Source organism: Ischnura elegans, chromosome 9, assembly GCF_921293095.1.
Source record: "Ischnura elegans chromosome 9, ioIscEleg1.1, whole genome shotgun sequence".
NCBI lineage: Eukaryota > Metazoa > Arthropoda > Insecta > Odonata > Coenagrionidae > Ischnura > Ischnura elegans.
Genome location: NC_060254.1, coordinates 8,971,574 through 8,994,663, shown reverse-complemented (window position 1 = coordinate 8,994,663; position 23,090 = coordinate 8,971,574). Strand labels below are relative to the sequence as shown.

General features: G+C 39.0%; 1 protein-coding gene across 1 annotated transcript in view; it reads left to right on the top strand.

The window, feature by feature from the left end:
* Positions 1–23,090, top strand: part of LOC124165113 (nucleolar protein dao-5) — a 112,523-nt gene that overhangs the window by 25,181 nt on the left and 64,252 nt on the right. The window contains exon 2 of the mRNA XM_046542408.1: positions 8,253–8,327. Coding sequence (XP_046398364.1) covers positions 8,276–8,327 — 52 coding nt within the window. The 5' untranslated portion in view covers positions 8,253–8,275. The remainder of the gene's footprint in view (positions 1–8,252; positions 8,328–23,090) is intronic.

The window sequence follows — 23,090 nt, the reverse complement described above, 5'->3', positions numbered from 1 at the left end:
CTAAGGGAGGCGTGCACGAGCGTCTGGCGTTATCGACTGGACATACCTTCTTAACTTCCCACACAATTTAGCAATCTCTCTTCTTCACATACCGTAATTCCAACTTTTTCTCACGACGTCTATAGTGATGCATTGTAAAAAATTTTATAGCACTTTGTATTAACGTAAGCAATAATTAAACCCATTTTTAGACATCTAAGTCCAATAATTAGTGACGTTCACCCTTTCTTTGAAGATTGAATAGTAGGTATCATGCGTTAATGTATTCACTCCTTGCGCTAACGATTTTTTGCAGGACGAGAATGGCCATCGACGTTCATTGTTCTTTAAAATACTTCCTGCAATTCACTGCACAGTGTGGTTGGGGCTATTCGAAAGAGCAGATAAAATCCAAGGACATTCAATCGCTGATTATTGAAGGCAATAACACGGTGGTTAGCGTCATACCGAGAGAGTGTCTCAGCACAGGCGTGAAAAAGGAAAGTACATCGGTACATATTTAGAAATGTGAGCATCGATTAGTCGAGGTGATTTGGAAAAATTTCTCAATTCACTATCGTTTATTGTAAATGGAATAGATTCAGAAGGTCCACTTAAAAACTTTATCGACAAAAATGATGCGAAAGCATCGAAACTCGTTGTGCATAGTGCAGTGAGTAAATTTTATGAGTGGAACCTTTAAAATATGTCTTTCGTTTATGATGGAACTGATCCACCTCTTTCTTCACGATCTTCTAAGATCTGGTGAATCGAAAAGACAATCTGACGCATTATTTCTAGGTTTTAAGAAAGCTTTCGACAAGGTACCTCGCCACAACCTTTGTACAAATTACAGTCATGCGGATTAAAGGAAACGGTCGTTAACTGATACGCAATTTTCTCAGTGATCGTAAACAAAAAGTAGTTCTTGACGGAATTAGCTCTGATGTAGTAAAAATGACATCAGGTGTTCCACAAGGAAGCGTAATCTGCCCCCTTTCGTTAATTATATACATTAATGATCTCTGCTCCCGCATTAGCAGTAAAATGCGTTTATTTGCTGACGACGCTGTCACGTATCGCGAAATTAGCGTTAACATATAGGCAACAGACGAAGTGAAGTACCAGGGAGTTACGATAACCTCGAACCTCTCGTGGAGAACGCATATAAGGAATATTTGCGGCATAGCCCTAAAGAAATTAGGATTCGTCAAGCGTGTTGTGGGAAGATTTTCGGATGAGAAAGTAAAAAAAGGTGCTATTTCACACTAGTCCGACCACACCTAGAATATGCAGCGAGCGTATGGGATTCGGTACGGAAAGACTTAATCCGCGAACTGAACAAAGTACAAAGGAAGGCTGCGCGTTTTGTCAAAACCTGCTACGGGCGTACAGACAGCGTTACCCAGATGTTAAGCGAATTAGGCTGGGAGCCGCTGGAGACTCGGAGGCTGCGCGCTAGGCTTAGATTGCTTGAACAATTGAGAATGGATATCTTTAAGAGAGACACAGAGAACATAATATTAGAGCCACACTATATTTCCAGGTCCGACAGAAGCGATAAATTAAGAGAGATGTTTTGCCGAACGGATAGATATGGGAATTCGTTTTTCCCCCGAACTATAAAGGACTTTAATGAATGCTAGTCGTAATTTCCTTATCACCCTTCATTAGATGAAGGTCCAATCTAGGTATTCCTATTGTAAAAAGACTTCGAGCGGGAAGTATGTTGCCTTTAAATATTGAATCGATTTTCATCTTAAGGCCAGACTGCACGATCAATTTACACGTACCCATGAGTTAATGACAAAATGCACAAATGAACACAAAAATTCACCGTATAAGTATTCGAACTGTACTCAAGTGTGAACAAAAAATAGCCTATTGTAATCTGCTTCATGTATCCGTACTACATGTTGCGTTCTCGCCTGCCAAATCTTTAATGCATTTTGATATCAACCCGTATGGATTAATGTGTCGTGTAGCCAGGCCTTGGAGGTATTTGGCGAGAACAAGTGGCCGGTTCGTAAAAATGCGAGAGGGGGGGGCGGGCGGCCCCTGGAGGCGGATATTCGTCGTCGCGAAAGAGAAATCAAAGTCGAGTATTGCGCCAACTTGGTCCCGCGAGTGTAGAGGGAGTGGGAGGGGAGTGGGCTTGCTGCCCTTTCGGACAACCGCCTCCTGATGCTCTTCTGTCCACGCCCAACCACCATCCGATACTCGGGGAGCGATGCCAACACCTGACCACTCTCACGTCCAAAAGACCTTCGCGGCTTTGAGATGGTGCGTGACCTTAAAAATATTCCTTCCCCAACCCACACTCCTCACTGCGCACGCATTCTTGTCGAAGCGACGCTGTCAATTCCTAACATATCATTGAAGGAAAGACCTCCCTCCCAACTTCTCTTTCTTGATAACGGTGCACACCCTTAAAACCTTATTCTATCAACACGAATATTACAGAAAAGTCGCCCTCTATACGTGTTGCCACCCACCGCGCATTAAAATAGGTTTACCCTTCAAGGATGAGATTCGCCATAAAAAAATCATTTGGCTTATACGCAGGATACGAATCCGGGTCTCCCGATCACCCGTCATGTATGTAAACCAGTCACGCCACCAAGCCATCTTGTGACAAGAAGAATCTCGGAAATTATTTTTTCATGCCGAATTCCGTCCACGGCGTATATAACTTTGCACCCGTAGGAGTGGCTGCGTACAGAGTTATTTGTTTCGTGCACTGATTTGGGGTTAAGTCAAGTGGCTACTCGCGCTTCTGACAGACAGAGCGAACTGAATTTAACGGAAAAATAAGGTGCAATGAGGGCTGTCCATCGATGTTCCTTTTGGGTCAATTCCCGCGTCAAGTATTAAAATTCCGTCGTTTCGTCTACTATAGCTCCAGGTCCGACAGAAGTAATAAATTAAGAGAGATATTTTGCCGAACGGATAAGCATGGGAATTCGTTTTTCGATCGAACGATAGAGAACTTTAATAAATGCAAAGCGGAACTTGGTGAGGATATTTCCTTTTCATTTGTCAGCGGTTGGTGTCCTACCATCCCCCGGCACACGCCTATTCAGGCGGCTGGCGGGATAGTATCATAGAGTAAGTATATTCCATGAAGGCCTGTTTACACGATACATTAACCCGTACGGGTTAATGTCCAAATGTATGAACGCGAGAATGAACGCCAAAATGCACCGTGCAACCGCCCAACTCGTGCCAATGCATGCACAGAAAATAGAACCTGTTCTAATTTGGTTCATGCATTCGTACATGTTCCGTTCCGGTCCACCAAAATCATTCACGCAAACGTACATTAACTTGCGGAAAAGTTTCTCGGGTTTTCCACCGGTTGATGCCGTCCATGTCTCCCGACGTTTCGATCAGCGACTTGCTGATCATCCTCAGGGGATCTTCCGAATGCCGTTCTTCGAAATTTGTCCAGTATAAGAAGAGTTCGAAAGAAGTTTATAAGAAAGCAGTTCGAAGAACGGCATTCGGAAGATCCCCAGAGGATGATCAGCAAGTCGCTGATCGAAACGTCGGGAGACATGGACGACATCAACCGGTGGAAAACCCGAGGAACTTTTCTGAAACTTATACGCCGGGAAAACCTAAGATCATACGTGCATTAACTTGTACGTGTTAATGTACCGTGTAACGAGGTCTTGATAGTTTGCAGATGTAGAAGAATCGTATTTCCCTCCGGTAGTGTCTGGAAACGAAAATTCACTCGCTGACCGATTGAAACGTCTCGAACTGTGTACTTAAGACGTAGGAGAACCATAATATGCACGCTTGCTGTCGTCTGGGTTAGATAGAACGCGACCAGTGGGTCATCAAGAGTGTTGTTACCCCTATTATAACGGATTTTCCTAGGACTGTTACTCCGCCTATCCTCCGAAGCGTTCCCACGCAACACGCACGAGAGAGGAAGGAAGCAGGTATATACAAGTATGTAGGAGGGTGCGAGGACCTTGGGGGAGTCGCCGCCAGGGCCGAACAGCATAACGGTGCACTCTGACGCCGTTTTTCACGGGCAGTGCGAGCCAAGGCCCATGCAAGACCGCGGTCTGCCTATGACTACAGTAACGGTCTGCCCTAACCGCGCGGACTCCATTTGATAAACGATATTCTCCCTTCGATAAATTAATAACCAAGCGCGTAAAAGCAATAAATCGAATTCTAACCCTTGGATTAATCCTAAAGCACCTTTATTTTTTTTTAATTTATCTTTACCGCATCGAAAAAGCGCATTTAAGGTTTTACAACGGGGGGATATAGCGAATAACAATGGTGGACTATCAGAAACGTCAATGCTTTGGAAAGTGGCATCCTATCAAGGCGGGATTCGAACCTGCGAACTTCGGTTTGGCAGGCGAGGCCTTTACCGCCTACGAGGCCGACCCGAACTCGTAGGCTACTATAATCTGCAATATACTTATATAGCAGTGATTCTAAAACCATATATCGCCACTATTTCCACACTGAATTGTCCCAAGTGTATCAATACGCCTCCATAACGAAGAGATAGAAATAAACATGGATTTGCGGTTACCACGAAGAAATAATTTCATCTTCTCTTTTTACTTAGAAGAATAAACTAAAAATTAAAGTTAATTTTAACTTACCATTGATCCATAGTATGAAATAATTAGAAAAGGCAACCCGAAACTATGTTCTGTGCCTTCGTAGTCAAATCAACATTTGCCCCAAGCGATCCACCCATAGACGTTGACTACAACTGCGTTAAATTAACATATTATACCTAATTAACGTATACATTCTCAGAAAATACGAATTTATGACAAATTACGGTTTCATTCACTTCTAATTAAGGCCTTGCCGAAGAGAGCTACCATGATTTCACTTAACACTAATAACCACATGAGTTTAATTAAAAAACTTTTCAGTCTCCATAATAATGTCGGCATAGCTGATATTTTAGCGTGACAAAGTTGTCGCCAGGTTCTGAATAGTCAAGGAAATCATTTTACGTTTGTTTGGAAATCTAAATAAGTAAGACAATATCTTCAATACGCCAAAGAGAGACATATTCTTGGATTACGTGATCCTTCCGAGATATTTTGACAGCAGTCGCAGCTAAGGGGGTTTTGACAGCATTCACGGGGTGGGAGTTAAGTAGCCGTTAGGTAACGACGACTATAAACCATCCCCTGAAATAAGTTTTTAAAAATTAAGTACTATAATAGTAGGAATTATGTTTATGAATTCGTATACGAGTACTACTGTGCTGGCTAGATTTCATTTAATTTTTCATTGATTTTAGGCATAACATTTTCGTGCCCCTACTAAAAGTATAACTTAATCTTATATTTATATTGTACCCCAAAAAGACAGTCTAGAATCACTACTGCCCTTACAGAGGTTCTGTTTTCAAAATATATGCTATTTCATGAATTCATTCGCAATAAGATAAAGAGATGGAAATTCAGACGAACACCTTTATCTCGATAGTTTGGTTGTATGTAAACCTAGTCTGTAAATTTTTCAAAGAATGTTTAATCCTCTACGAAGCCTCATTAAGTACCACTGTTCCAGCGTATTGAAACCAAACGTGAGTTGAATATGTATGCCAGTTTTCGAATCGTGAAATATTTGCCCCGGGTGACAGAGGGATAGTTGCAGGGTTAAATGTTTTTGGCAAGCAAAAAAATGCAAAGTAAAATATACACGAATCCAACGTCTCTTGAAATAATTGAAAGTGAACTATCGATAGAAATTGAAATTCTCATCTCGAATTCCGACCATTTTTCATGTCCATCGAGGGATATTTTTTTGGGTATCCGATTAGGGTTGAAATTCCAGAGAAAGTCAAGTTTTGGCATGCCGCTCTTTTGAGCCGTCCGCTGGATGTGGTAAACGATCGCGAAAATTCGTCCATTTATACGTGTTACGGTGTGACCTAAAAGATCCAGCCGCAACCTTGGCCACTCTTTACGCCACCAAATGAGGTTAAACTTCACTCAGCATTCCCTACACTCCACATTGCGTCCCAGACATCGCGATAAAAATTTCACTTTATACTCCAGCCATTTAAAAAGCCCCTCGTACTGTGTATAGTCCGCAGATTCAGCACTCCTAATCGCAATGAAATTTACACTGCGCTGAGTCATGAGGAATATTTAATCGGCGTGATTCGATTTCAACATCGACGATGATAAAAAAAAAACTCTTTTCGTCTGGATGGCTGGTGTGCCGCACTTGGAAGGTGGCGCTGGCCAGAGGAAATCTGGTCTCGAGACCAGACGAGCTCTCACTCTTTTTAACTCTTGAGAGACGATGGCTTTCTTCCACGAAGTGTTTATGCGCGGCTGAGCTTCTGTACGTGGGGCTGCTTGCCCATTCGAGACCCGTAGTTGCCCGTGCATCTCCCGCTGTCAGCGCCACCGTCGCACCATAGGCCTCCAGTGTGGAGTTATGTTTGAGTTGAGGCGTGCGCGACAAGGCGTTTGCATCCATTGATTAAAGATGAAAATGGATAGCTCCTCCTTTTAAAAAAGTGAAGACTTATTTTTTGCAAACCTCTTCCATATACACCCCGCCAAAAATTCAGTACGGACGTTTGCATCTTGAAATAAAAGGTAACTCGAGGCTTGGTATTGTACCACACGATAGTTCTGTGAGCCGAAACACGTCGTACGCATTACATTACTGCGGAAAAGTGAAACTACCTTTTATTTCAAAACGTTAAACTCCCAATATATCACGCCTGAATTGGTTGAATTCATTTGGACGTTTTCATACATAGATTAAAGAAGGAAATAAATGGCCACAATTTCTACAAAAGTGAAGCTTATTTTTCTCATACTAAAATATACACAAATTAAATGAATTACACGGTATTAGTATTAGCTGTATATTCACGGCAGTCGTAGTGCATTCATTGTATTGAAGTAGTTGATATCATTAACCCTGACCTAATTTCGACGACAATTGGAAGAAATCTGGTCGAGTGATATGATAACATCACTCAGAGAAGCCGCAATGAAACTCCTTAAGTTTGGAGTGAACAGATGTTATATTAATTTGAATAGGTTGCATGAGGGATTGTAAACTACGTTCCAATGCACATATTTTTTCACACGTGGATTTTAGTCAAATTTCGTCCGACAAGTTGGCAAATTTCAAGAATGAGTTCGCATATGTATGAATGCAAGACAATAAGGTTGAACATGTTCTACTTTTTCTGAGGCGCAAACTACTGCAATGCATCAGGGTATAGATTTAAAAGCCTCAAATAAAATGGCCTTCAGAAGTTCCCTTAAAAATTATTAGCTCATTCAGTGGAAACGCTTTATTCTGCCATAAAACTTTTTAAGGATAAACTCATAGCTTGCCGCACTTTCTTATAAATCATATATTCTTCTTAAACTTAGACATGGCTAACTCCGCAAAGAGCAAGCTGCTTCTACTGAAGTGTAGAGGAATCCTGACGAAAAAAACTCCGTTGTCATCGAACATTGGGTGTGATCGACAAAATCTTCTTGCTATTAGATCCACTTATTGATCTTTGGAATAAGACGTCGGGAATTTATCGAGACACTCCGTACTCAGTCACCAGCGAAAGAGATGCAGCATATCATCACTCCTTATGATCAAAAACTACCCATAAAACAATAATTACTCCTGGGAGTGCGAAAACGAATTCAATAAACGAGCACCTTGCTGCTCCTTTAAAATCCCATTTTCGAAACCAGTGCGCGGAAATTTAAAACTCAATCCAACTCTCGTTCTCGGATACGCTTTCTAAACCCTTCGAATGTTTTTGACAAGAGAATGGTTTACCTAATGCCCGAGTCGTGATGCCAGATTTTATCACGAAAAAAGATTTCAGCTCTACTTTTCTATCGGAAAGAGCCTACGAAAATCGATGTGATATGTAGCTCATGCAATGGAATAGCCGGCAATTTATATCGGTTATGAACCTTGATGTGGATCGCTGAGAAGCCCTTTGATGTTTTCAAATTATCTCTTTCAATAAGAATAAGCAAATTTTTGCCTGAAAATAAGTAATTTTTCAAGGTATTTTAGAGTCAAATTTCCCTGATAAAAATTAATTTCTGGTAGTAAAAGTGGAAAAAGAACGACAAAGTTTTATTTGATTCAATCTCTTTGTTGTTCCTCCACATTTCGCCGAATATAGTTGAATTAATCATTACATAAAAAGTTAAAGGCGGAGTTAAAAGTTGTCCTTTACTTGATTCACAATGCTTACCCAATTTCCTTTTTTTGTGATTTTTCAGGTGAACGAGAAGCAAGGGGCGCCATGGGTGGGCGATCCCGAATTTCTCCCATTCCCACAACATGGCAGCTAGGAGGTAAGCACCCTCTACGAAAGGTTTTTTTAATTCCTATCCCATGGTCGAGAGTACCTGAATCTAACATACCACTCAGAAAACTTATCTCTCTAGCTCAACCCGTTGTTCTAGTCTATATTCACGCCGTATTTCTTGTTTAAAACTTACGCAATCGTCTTTAAATTCTCAGCATTAGCAGAATAGGCTCTTCGTCAACTTTTCCTTAAGGCCTGGTTACACGGGACATTAACACGTACAAGTTAATGTACGTTTGCGTGAATGATTTTGGTGGACCGAAACGGAACATGTACGAATGCATGAACCAAATTAGAACAGGTCCTAATTTCTGTGCATGCATTGGCACGAGTTGGGCGGTTACACGGTGAATTTTGGCGTTCATTCTCGCGTTCATAAATTTGGACATTAACCCGTAGGTGTTAATGTATCGTGTAACCAGGCCTTTACACATCTTTATTGAACCTGAGGGAAAATATTGATGGGAACTTTTTATATTTGAGAAAGAGGCGAAAGTGAAAAAGGGTTGCTTTAAAAACCCTGGAAATTTTCAAGATGATGACGTAAGTTTCGTACAAGCAATGCACCGCGAAATAACAACGGCAGCTAGCCAAAGTGATGGGTCTTATATTTTGGAGCCCGGAATAAGGGTATCACTATCAAAAGGTCGGAACTTGCTCATTTCAGCTATCTGAGTGATCCTGACCGCCACTATGAATAAAATAAGCCATAGAGTAAATAGATAGGTTATCTTTCTATGGCCTAGGCCTGACAAATTTGACTCGAGCATACTCTAAGCTATTCCGGAGTGGTGAAGTTTACTCAACGATAATCATCAGGCAAGATCTCGTCCTGCGCTGCTATTATTCGGCAAAACCTTCGGATCTTCCCTCAACCTAACGAACTCGAGCGTACGCCAACTTGAGCATGGCGAAAATCAGGTTGGCGTATTTTACAGTGGAGGTTTTCGGTATCATTAGGCCAAAATTAAGAAATGGCTAAAGAATCGGTACACTGATTACCGACATGTCCTTGTTTCTAACTGAATGCGAGTTCAGATTTTGCTTGTACGCTGGAAGAGTACATTTCAAAAATCATCTCCACCGTCATATACATCCTTTCCAGTGAGTCGAGGTGATTTCTTTTCATATCCCTCTGCGGTTTTATTTTCTCCTGCCGTCAATTTTTATTTCTTAGAACGGATTGTTTTAAACACAGTCTCATTTTTACTTCTATTTCTGTCTCTAAGATCTAAGGTCCAACAATCCATTCTTTATTTCCTTTCATCATTATGACAATAACTCAAAAAGAATGGTTTTATTAGTCAGTAAAGGAAAACAAAATTAAATTAAATCTTATAAAAATAAAGTGTACATAAAAGTAATTTTGGTATTCAATTAATTAAACCTTTTATACTTTTGGCATTCGTCAATCTAAGTCTCATCGTCCACACCAACGCCAACACCCTCACAGAATTCTAAAACCTCAACCCCCTTATTAAACGTCTCACTAGCCATGGCAAGAATTACTTGATTAACTTTTTCAAACAGCCATTAAAATCGCGTTTCAATAAACAAGACATACAGCATAACTAACTTGCAAGATGACATGAAATTATTCGTACATTTGAGAGAGATCCCCAATAGCGTGTGAAAATTCAAACATTTAGTTATATGCTTCGAAATATATACGTTGGTGATGATTATACTGAACGAGTGATCAATGAGGAAGTCATAAGGAGATAGTAAGAGAAGAGAGGTCCCATGAAAACCTTCATAGGGAGGCGGAACAACTTAATCGCCCATGTATTGTGGCATGATGGCCTGATGAAGACAATCGTCGAGGGACAAGTGGAAGGCAAGAACGGAAAAGGAAGACCTCTAGTAAATGCATAATACACGTAAGGAAGGGTGTGAATGAGGAGAAATGCGTGGGTGTGAAAAGATAAGCTGACAGGAGAATCGATTGAAGAGCTGCGTCTAAAAATCTCATGATAGTTGGCCAGTGATAAGTATAAATGGTTACACCGTTGCCTACGCAAAAAAGCCACATTTTTATAAGATATGATTCATAAAATTATATCTGACAGGGTTTGAAGTTCGATGTGACTACCATGAACCTTAAGAGTATTTTTTACACTTGCAGTTTATTTCATTACAATCAAATTCATCGTAAAAATCTTCTTTAATCAGAGAAAATATGTGCTGATATTGATGAACCGGCAATAGTTCAGCATTGCATCGTTAATAAAATTGTTATATTGAAGCTGAAATCCGCGTCCTATCAAATTAGTGTCGAAAACTTTCGTCGTGTCTATGAAGGAAACGGAAATGTGCACACTCCTATTAATGAAGAGTTTATTTCGCACGAGCCATTGAATTTATGGCGCTTTCAGCTGTTATTTTTAGTCTAAATTTTAGTCTCATTTCATTACCCGACGCATCTACTGCGCATACCTCACCGATAGTGCATACATACATTTACCGAAACAGCATCTGTAAACTTTATGCCTTAAAAATATATGGTCGTTTTTCATTCCTTTTCCGATAGAGACCGGACAAAGAAACTTCTACTTTCTCTCTTACAATTCTAACGTGAATCTCAAGCACTGTCTTAAATTAAGCATGAATTCCTAATCAAGCGGAGGGTTGGCTATTGGATTAAAGTTATCAATCTATGCTCCACATTTTTGCGGAACTGAGTTTCGAGCCGAATTTTCCTTTTCTAGGAGTCGTGAATCTGATAAGAATGACCTAAACTGAAAAAGATATCCAATAAATGAGGCCAGCGATGGGTATCAGCGCGTGATGTTTCGTTATATTCACGCGTTGCAGTGATTTAATTGTCATTATTTCGAAGATTCTTTTAGAACAGTGTGATCTGCACTGAGCGAAAAATTAGGTCATTTTTTCTGCCCTAATGTAATACCTGCAAATTGAATCTAAATACACCAGAAACTCGTCCAAGGCTGACTCAAATGCACTACTCTACCAGCTTAAACTACTGATGTAATGGATGAATGTGAATGAAACGAGATTTTCTTCTGAAACTTGACTTTGAAATGTTTGAGAATTTGACCCAATTTGACCAACTATACCGCTGAATTAATATTTAAAAGCGCTTAGCACTTGCACAGCATCTACATTGATAGTATGAATAATCATTTCAGAATACGCAGCAAATGTGATTTCCATAGCATATATTCCCAACAAGTTGGTGAGAAGAAGATGTTGAGCATTAATTGAACGGTTTTCTCTCCCTTCTGCAGTTTTTAGGCTGTTTCTTGAATTTAATTGCATAAAGTTCGTGGCTACCCAAAAATAAGCCAGCTTCGTTCTACTTCGCCCTCACGATCTCTCCTGCAAAAAAATTACTAATCATCAAATTTAAAGGTGGCTAGCAGAACTTTTAATGGGATTATTTTCAAGTCTTTCGGTTTTGCGTAAGGATTAATTAAATGCAGGGAAAAAGTGTTAATTAACGCCATTAACCTTTTTGAAATGTGAGATTTACCACGCAATTACATTTTATTTATGATGGGGATGGCGAGTATTTGACTTTCGTAAATCGGTTCCATCTTTTAAGCTGTTACATCAGTCGCGGATTACAATTTCGTATTGATGTATTTACGGCACCCAATATCGCAATTGGGCAATGTCCTCAAATCAGGCGCTCGCTTTTTTATGTTTGCAAAATGCGATACGAAGTCATCCGTAATTAAAATACCCGATCCTCAGAATGGAATTACTTGAAGCTATACATGGTAACGACAGCCGTTTTTTGAGAAATAATTAAGCATTCTCATCCCATTAATAGAGATAGAGGATTATATGATGGATCTTTTAGCACATATATTGATCTGAGTTTTCATAAGTAATCAGAAAAGCAGCGTATTTATGCCAAACCGAGCCAAATATTGAATTTAAAAACATTATTTTTCACGTTTATGGTGGCTGAAGAAACGTGATTTTTAATATTTATGCATAATTTTGAACTAGGCATTCGTGAACGTAAATGCAAGCTTTTTTTAATTTCCAATTAGTAGGGTATTTCAAATGTGTGGTTACCCAGTTAATTCCCCCTATATCATCATCAAATAAGCCTAAAGAAAGAACCAAGCGGTATATAATTTTTTTGTTAAAGATTCAGCAAACAAAAGCTCATAGTAGGCGATAGTTTTATAAGTTTTCATAGTAAAATACACCCAACTTACTCATGAATGAATATCCATTCAAAGCTATTGCACAAATATCTACCCTTTGTTATTAAAAAAATCAGTAATTTAAAATTAATAGTGCTAACCATCAGTTTCCAAAATATCTCGGGACCACAATCCGCAAAATATACTTCAGTTTGCCACTTCTCTACCAAGGGTTGTACTTTTCCCAGAAGTCGGAGCTCTTGAAAGTGTTTTTCATTTCTTCGCTAACATTCTCCTCACAGGTGCGACAAAAATACATGGTCATTAAAGTTGATACGCTCCAGTAGGACTTCAATTAAAGCATGGGAAGGACTATTAGTATGTATTTAAATTCTGCAAGAGTATGCGGAACCAGGAAAAGAAAAGTTTTCGAATAACATCGGCGTGAAAAGAAACTATCGGGGCGAGGCGATTAAGAAACGGAAGGTGTGACCAAGAAGTAATCTAGCTTTCGAATTGACGGTTGAAAGATCTTTATATCTATATTCCCACGTAGAAAATGACCAGAGGTTATTCCTTCCCGAATATTTATGGTAAGAGTTTGACTGGAAGGGAGAGGGCGCGAGAATGAAATTGGCGGCCATGAGAAAAGATAAATGGAATGGAAATGGGAGGAGCATGGGTTTGGCTGCTGATCGAGCAGTTTTGGGTTCAAATCCTGGGTGACGCAACAAAAAATTTTGGACCATCCCCGAACAAAAATCCTCGCAGTCCGGGGTGGTCCAGAGAGTGAAACTGACCCTCATGACTACCCTGAATGATTGATATTCAGTTGCCTCTGGCCAAGTCTGCGGTGAGCTCTATTGTCACCATTCCAAATCAACTTTCAGTCCATAATAATAATAATTTCGTCTTTATTTTTCAAACAAATGTAGGACAGCATTGTCCCCTCTTACAATTAACTTGATTGACAGTCACAAACATCCATGCCCTGGATGGTGGTCAATCCACCCAGGCGGGATTCGAACCCGCCACCTCTAGGTTAGCAGTCGGGGACTTTACCCCGGCGCCACCGAGGCCGGTGATAGTTAAATCCATAAGTGAGTGAATGTGATTGGCTCCAGAAAGTAGAGATATAGTATCATAGAAACGCTCCATAAATTCGGAAATGGCTTTGAAAAGTTTGCCTTCATTAGGTATGAAACCCTAGTAGAAGACATGAAGAGTAAAAGTAGCGAGATAGATATCAGCTCTCTTCAAAGGTTTGTGTAAAGGTACTGGGATGACTGCGAAATTCTTCTCCTTCCTCTGAAGCACCTAACTAGAAAATACAAGTCTCAGAACATACTGCCATAAGTATATGAAGTTAATCCAAAAACTCATTTAGGTCATTTAAGAGAAGTAATGTATATGTATGGGAGATCGCATTCAAAATCGAATTTACCACCCTTCTGCTAAGAGGGAGAACTTTCACTACACCGTAATTTTCTGTCAAGCACCAAACGATGATGAGTTTGTTTGTAATTTCTCCTAACGCAGCTTCCTCAGATGATATTTTAGTCATTCGTGCGTAAAAGTCGTGGGAACCTAAAATTACGCTCCTAATAAGTCTCAGTCATTGTTGTGCAACGTGAATCTGCGCATCCTCAGGCGGGGAAACTTATGGAAAAGGATGAATGTCTTGAATATGGGAGAAGCCTCAGGGAATGGGCATTTGCCAAAGGTTAAGCTCTTGTTTTCCGTTGCGCATTCGAAATTGAGGGAAAAATATTTTCGAGGGGATTCCTAGGCGGTTACGCAAGTATTTAAAAACCAGCTTTTAAGTTAGGAAGCTAATGAGGAAGTGTGATTCCACATTGTGGACACAATGCTAATGAATAACTTTGTGTGTATTTTTAAAAATTTGACAGAAAGAACTCACATTCACACGATTACCTTTGGTATCAGAATACGTTTTAATGTAGTAAATTAAGTTTAAAGAGGAGGTGCTTAAAATATTGGGAGGAAACAGAATTCTTCTAAAAACATTTAGCAGGAAACAGGACAGCTTAGTCGGTCACATCGTGAGACATGATGGGCTGAAGAAAGCAATCGTAGAAGGACAGGTGGAAGGTGAGAAGGGTAAGGGACGGCCCCGATGGAGTTACACAGGGCAGTTTATTACGGATGTAAAAGAGAAGAAATACGTCATCGATATGAAGAGATTAGCGGATAGGAGAGAGGAAAGGAGAGCTGCGTCAAACCAATCTTAGGATTGTTGATTCATGATGATGGTGGCAACCGGACCGCAATGCCCAGAGCAAATCGATTCCTTCCTTCCGAATGGTACCACTTCCTCCTCTGGTTGGATAATCCACAAAGCATCCAGTTTATTTTCTGTGTAGCTCATGGCATTATGGTGAACTAATCACCCGGTGACTATAACCAGCACCGAGCCTAAATACGGTTCCAGCCGGTGACGTGCACGGAAAATGTTTTCCTGATCGAGCTATAAAGAATGAGGGAGTGTTGAAGGCTTAAACTTTTTCTGAGAGGCGTCAGATTTCTCACTGGGGTGTTTTTCCACCAGAGCAAACTCTCGAGTCGATTCTAACGACGACTGGGAACACTTCCGCTCTCATAAATCTTATCCTTACCACCGTCCCACACCGCGTCTCGAAACAACCCACGCACCCAAGGAACACGCACGATGCTTCGAAGGGAAGTGTAATAATAATTCAGGAGTTAGGGAAGATGGTTTCAAGTTATTTTCTACAGAATATAGGATCCCACTATTTTCGTGATCCACGAGGAATTGCTGGCTTATTTTCATAACGGCCTCCGAATTTACTGAGAATTTTTTTTTATTTAAACAAATTTGTTCATCTATCTACTTGATAAGGGCCTTGGAAAATGGGAAGTCGTAAGCGATAATAATGTATTTTTTTATCCGCTTAGTGTATGTAACTATGCATAGTGTAGTATATTTAGCTAGCAACAAATCTTTTAAAACCCTTCATCACGTTCCCATAAAAAGCTGTTGGAAATCTTTTTAAGAAAGTAGAAAGTGTTGTATTTACCCGGAATTGACTTATTACGGAAAGAAACACAAAATCATCGTCTTGGAACACATGTAAGGGGAAATTTTTTTTTCTCCTGGGTAACTGATCGGAACCGAGTGCACACGCTTGCGGAAAAACTCAGAAACACCAACAGAGACATCACTCGACATTTGCGGGGAAACCGGAAGATAAAAAAACAAGTAGGTACATCATATCTACCACCTAAAACCTGCCATATAGATTTCTTATCACTTCATTCGTCATTTAATTCCGCATACTGCGTCCAAACATATGAATAAAAATCCCCTTGAAGTACCGAGCAAGCAGAAATAAAAATATGCAACTTCAGAGGGAAAATTAATGAAAAGTGAAAAGGAAACAACAAGCAGTTGGAAATCATGAAAGCCAAGTTTAGTAAACTATTCTGAGCTCCCACAAGTCACGTGTAAATGGATTGCACCTTTGAAGAGAACAAAATGTGGTTCATTTTCATTCATTTGGATGAAGTATAATTAGGAGGTAACCTACCAACACGACCGAGAAATAGACGTCATTCTCGAATAAGCAGCTTCCGAACGTAAGTAGCTACTTATCTATATATATATGCCTAAAACTCCCCACATCTTAAGTATGACCGCAAGTTAATAATTTATAACTATTGTCCTTCAGCCTAGACATTTATGGAATTATTAACATTAAATCCGTTTATTTTAAACCTTATCTCCGAAAATGTCTTTCAAATATTCAAAGAGCGAATCCTGTCCTCATAAACGAAGACGCCACATGTTCTTGTTATCGTTGGTCGAGTAATTTTCAAGGTATGCATACAATTTGCAGAATGAATTACATCTTTAATAATACTTCATATTCTTTACTCTCTGAAATTTTAAATATACGTTAGCCATACAGGCTAATAGAGTTCCGCAAACAAACCTCCTTACGAATATATGAAATTTACTCAAAAAAAATAAGGAAATTAGTGGTTCAATATATAGATTCAAAATATTTCCAAGTCATCAGCTATCAATCGGAAGTCTAGCTTGATAGAACTTTCCACTCAAATCTCCCATCAACTAATCTCTTAAAATCCCTCATTTTTCCTCAAAATTTCTTCTACTTTACATCTTTCATCAACTGCTCCATACATCTCATCTGTGGTCTTACTCTCCTATCCACATGTCTCTCAAACGATAATTTTCATTATTCCATCGTTTCTCATGATGTGGCCCGTTTAAATAGTCCCGTCTCCTCCCCGAGGTTTCCAAAATACTTCTCTTCTCACCAGAACTTCCGCATTACTCACACAATCTGTATTGGAAAAAATTAAACCATCGAATTCCAGTATTTCGTTGAAAAAATTTCATTGGAGTGTAATTTTACAAAGTTTACGCGAGTAATGAAGTACTTTCTATTAAGCTATGTCGCGAGAAAACTGGAATACTTGAAAAATTCTTTTAATAATGGAGTAAAATTTTATTCGTTTGAGGGAATATCTCATTGAGATGGGTAATTCTATTTTAAATGCCGATTTGAATACTGATTGGCAATGACAGTAGAATGTGGATTAGTTCTGTATTGTACTTACCATTACCATACTCGCTATAACATAAGTAAAAGCATGGCTCGGGGTATAAAATTTTCAATTCTTTCACGTTTTTTCACAAGGTACAACATACATAATACTAACAACATACATAAGAGGGAGCTTACTACGAAGATGAAGTTGATAACATCGTTTATCAATGCCATAAGGGCTGAATATTGAAAGGGATCATGTCAATAAGCATTATCCAAGATCATGGGAGAAGAATGATTGTATTAATTACTTTTAGCTGTGATAAATTATAAATTCATTTGCTTATTTTTTTTTACTATAGGATACACCTTGGCTAGTTCCGGTATACTTAAATTACTACAGGAAGTTTTAAGTAAGCTTAGTCAAAACCACAGCGGTCCTAAGAAGATAATTGAAAATTTATTTCCGTTGCGGTTAACCAGAAATTCTTCTCTGAAAATTGCAGCAATAACAATACTAATTTAGTTCACCCCAATAAACTATTTCCAAAATTCGCGAGGGAAGAACACACCCTCTCTTGAGATTATTTCCCCCAAAATTTAACTCTCTAGGAATGTGTTGATCGGTCGCGCGGACATATTCCTCTCGACCGTTGACGTAATTTCCTGTGTGGTGTAAAAGAGATTTCATCACTCCCTTAACCGCAAAATCACCATTCACCGCATATCAGTAAACCACTAAGGCTCCATCTATCAATGCAAACTCCGAAACGGGAGAAATAGCTTTGAATTCCATTTATACCCGTCTGAAATATTCGCCTACATTGGAAGAAATCGTTTTCACACAATCAAATTGTATAAGACATCCTCTGAACGGATACTTAGATGGTTTTTCTTTTATAAAACTGACTTTAACATTTATTCTGTGAGCTGAGCCTACATTTTCAACTAAATACTTATCTACGCTGAACAATCATAAATCATCACGAATAACTATGACACGCATTAAATGATAGCCGTATACGGTTGCAGTGGCAAGTTTCATCACCAAGCTTTTCGAGGTGACGAAGCTGGTCAATAATTGAGAGATTAACTGGGCATGTTACTTTTGGTGTGATTGTACTCGCTGCATATGAACTATATGAAATATTGTGTGTTTGGCTTATTTTTTATCTAACAGAGATAAAACACGCGAGAAAGAAATTGGTATTGTGAAATTAAACTATACCGGGGCTAGCTACGAATATACCTAAACGATTGATCTTTGCGACCTACCTTGTATTAGTATTTTAATGGAATCGAGCATTGAACCTAAATCACGCGATTCTTGACACCACACGAGTCCGAACCCACAGGATTTACAGGATCATGTGCTTTAGAGCTAGCAAGCTTGAAATCCTAAATCATCGGTAGGACCCTATCTAGAATGCTTCTTCTCCTAGTTTGATTCTAACTCTACGTAGGTTCTAGTAGTCCTCGACCAAGACAGAAGATACTGGCGTAGCCCACTGGATTTCCAATTTCGTGTGTTGAACAGGTACCATACTAGAAATCGTAAAATCATCGCCAGCATCCTATCTAGTACGCTTCTAACCATCAACGGTGCGGCCCTAGCTTGATTATTATCTCCCCCAGATCGACCTGGACGCCGTCGACCAATCAAGTTTACCCTCTGCACTGTTGGTATTGGGATAGTCAAATTTTTATATCGACGTTTCCATTTTCTTCGATGCAACATTAAGCTTCCCATTGTGACATCACATTGAACTTAATGAAAAAAATAGTAATCTCTGAGTATCCAGGGCACAAATCTTGAAATTCTCCAGTTAGACACTAAAGGTGTCTATATACTATAAATGGGGTTGCAAATACCGCCACTCGCGTCACCAACGGGCAAAGCGATCCGAACATCAGGGAGAATGAAATTATTATTGCGGCTGCTATCTAAAATTATTATCCTCGATGACGTCAACTATCCGATTAATAACTTTTCAGTGCTGTCCTTCGCGATTTCAAATATGTACTATACTGCAAATATTGAGAGTAAATGAACCGCACGGAGGATATTACTGAAAAACGATTATAATGCTAAATATTTTAATAAATCCTTAAATATTTTAATTCTAAAAAACTTAAATCTAATTGGCTATACATGGCGCCGGCAGGTTGCCAAATATCGATCCACTGCAGCGACCTATTTTTATTATTGATATTAATATATATTTTTTGTTATGAAAGGATTTTCTTATTTTTTTTGGTGGGAAAATGCCTCTTTTCTGGTTTTATATTTTTTTAAATATAATTTTGTTTTATTTTATATTATTTTTTTTTTAAGTAAATCCTTCATGTGATGGATTTTTACTGTTCCAATTTTTACATTAAAATCACGACCGGTTGATTGAGCTAATTGCTTTAATTTAATACCCTTTTACAATAATTGATACTTAAAATTAAATTCCATTTATACCCGTCTGAATTATTCGCCTACATTGGAAAAAATCGTTTTCACACAATCAAATTGTATAAGACATCCTCTGAACGGATACTAAGATAGTTTTTCTTTTATAAAACTGACTTTAACATTTATTCTGTGAGCTGAGCCTACATTTTCAACTAAATACTTATCTACGCTGAACAATCATAAATCATCACGAATAATTATGACACACATTAAATAATAGCCGTATACGGTTGCAGTGGCAAGTTTCATCACCAAGCTTTTCGAGGTGAGAACTCGATTTTAGCGAGTTAAAATTTCTTGTGTAAGTCTGTAGCTTTTGAAGCGTTTCATTTGAACTGGATAGGAAACACACGAGAATGAATACACATGGCACATAAATACCACCGGTTCTAGCCTCATAACTTCGCTAAAATATCCGATTGTCCGCCATTCGAGAGCTTAATTGCTTCGCGCGCTTCTTCAGCCATTTAACGACCGTCTTTAAATGAACCGACGGGGAGCCATTAACCCTTTCGCCCTGCCTCGGGGTGTTAGAGTTGAAGGCCAGAAGCAATTGGACGGGCACCTCCGATGGTCATCCACCTCTGAAGATTCTACCACCAACGATCCGTTTCCTCCCTCTACCCACACACCCACCGGTAGCTAAAATTTTCACTTGAATGTGCAGTGGCCAGGATAGTTACACTTCCTACAAATTTCTTTTGAAATTCTCTTGTGATATTATAAATATGTTTCTCGATCCCTTAAATCTTATCAAAAATAGATTATTACCTTTTTGAAACGAATCTATCACATCATTTCTCGATTCACTGGATTCGAACATGCAACAATGAAAATTTCTGCAATTTATCAGTGATGCAGCCAGGGGAGGTCCAGGGGGTCCGGAACCCCCCTGCAAAATATATATAATTCATTTTTAAAAAACTGGGTGCTAAGTAATCGGTTTTAAACTAATTTTAACTCTTTTTGATCGAAAAAACTGCACTGCAGTCAAAGAAATGTTTTATGAATTCATGATTTTTCAATATTTTCTTTTCTTTTATGAAGGAAAATAAATGTGATTATATATTTCGGGGGAGGGTCCAAACCCCCTGGCTACGTCGCTGAAAATGACAGAAATTTATATTGTCCCGTATTTGATTCGAGACATACTGTTGTAGATTCGTTTCAAAAAGGTAGCAATCTATTTTTGATAAGATTTAAGGGATCGCAAAACATTTTAATAACACCACAAGAGAATCTTGACAGACATTAACAGATTTCTTTAAATAAATATCGTTAATAATTTAAATTTAATCGAAAATCGAATTGAATCGGTCAAAATAAGTATATGATTGTGGATTCCCTCCTCCTCTTACTCCCTTATTTGTATCTACTAACAATAAGTGAGAGAGGTCGCCTCGGGACCTTAGTAAGTGCGAAACTGGATACGTGAGGAACCTCTATAAGCGAGAAAAAATGCCCGATTCTCGAGCAATGTTCGATAGTATTTAAATGTTTTCCGTGAGCCGGCCTTTACTCTTGAGACCCACTCGCTATCGAGTACAAATGTGTTCCCTTCGGAAGAGGAAGTTGCGTTTCAGGGAGGGGGAGAAACTATGGCGAAAAGGAGGAAGGGGCAATGCTGGATTGAGATGAGGAGCGGCAGGCAGCATTCCTGGGTGTTTAGGTGAGCGAGTCGCGATGGAAAAAAACAAGCGAAGGTGCGGTCCAGCGGGGAAATCTTTCTCCTCGCGACCATAACCCTGCTCTCCACATTCAATGGCCAACTTTTGCGTACATCGGTACGCAATCAGTCATGGCCGATAGTTTCGTAAAAGTAATGAAGCCTCTGATAAAATCACTGATTTTGAATAGTTAGGGGCAGAAGAGAAAGCACTTGTTTAAGAGAATTTTACATTTATTATATTACATATAGAATATGTGGCTTGAACTTTTTCTTGAACATATTTGTGTAAAACTTGTTTGCATGTAATATCCCTGCGAGGGATCGAAAAAAATATCCTTCAACAAGTTAGCAGAGTACCAAATTCGACGAAAAATCAATAGCTACTTGCACCGGTTTCTTCCAAATTAATGATTTGAATGTAACTAAATTTCAATATCATGGTAATCGATTACTTTTGGAGCGTAATTATCTAAGTCGTTCATTTTTCCCATGGTAATGATAATCTAGTCCATTTTTTCAGTTATCGAATAGACATCATATTATATATACATTCCTACTCATACGACTCCGATATTGCCGATGGTTTCTGAGAATGAATAGAAGTAATTGCTATTTGCTACCGCTATCGATCCAATTGCTGTTTTGATGCGAGCGTAATCAGAAAATAAATCGCAAATCTTTATCTCAACTTTATAACACTGATTTTTTTCGGTTTTAATGTACAATTCGCCATTTATCCTCCATAAATCCCTCTACGAGATACCATTTATAGTAAATAAAAACACGCAATGACCGTACTAATCCTTAACTCCTTCAGGTATGGAGGATGCCACCGTCAACAAAGGTCATTTGCTTCATGATGGAAGGTTAGGAAAGGTGGGGAGGAGAGAAACCCGGCGTCGGCATTAGCCTACTCTTAACGAATGGCCCCCCGGGGATCACGGTTTAACGTCCCATCCGACGGACGGGGTGATGTACTTGAAATGGCCCTTTACGAAGCACTTATGCATGAAATGGCTGTCTCTGAAAATTTTCCGCCATCGCCGGAATTTGAATAAAAACAATTGACTCGCATTTTATCTCGTAGAATTTTTCACTGATAATGATGGAAGAAGGGCACCCCTTAGGTAATTTTCCTCAATCGAATCAATCATACCGACCCACGTTCCTACGGGTAACCCGAGAAATTCTGAGTGCATTTTGAAGGGTTACTGTGAGAATGATGATCACCTGTTGAAACCTGGGCTGGTGTACAAGTATAGAGGATATTTTTCTTTGATGTAATACCATGTAATACATGCATGTACCTACTTTAATTCAAATGCTGTGCCTAAAATGTTTCTATGTTAGCATGACCTTTTGTAAATTATGGTAGCCTTAAAACAGGTTCTCCTTAATGGCTACCTAAAGTTACTCCTTTGTATGTAATCAATTCTATTCTGAACTTTTATTTTTGGAGTAATAAAAACAATTTATTATTATTATTATTCTTTATTCCACAAGATTTACTTGGAGGTCTGCCAGCGTCGGGCCTTGCCAAGACGCTGCCTCAAGTTACAATTCATTTAAAAACAATCTAACTGTTCTACATGTATCCAGTACTACAGATTTTTGAATGTTATATATTGTGTTTCTTTTAATTTTTAATTTTTCAATTCCAAAATTGAGTGATGAATGTATTATTCCTGTTGATGATATTACTATGGGGATGATGGTGACCACGTCCTGTTTCCAGATAGTTTTTATTTGCCTTGCGAGGTCTTGATATTTTTGTTTCTTTTCCTCGTATTTCTTCTTAAGGTTGTGGTCAGCCGGAACTGCTATTTCAATTATAAAGGTCTGCTTTTCTTTTTTTTTAATCCAGATTATGTCCGGTCTGTTATGCTGGACAGGTTTGTCTGTGTAAATTGTGTTGTCCCAGTATAATTTGTAATTTTCATTT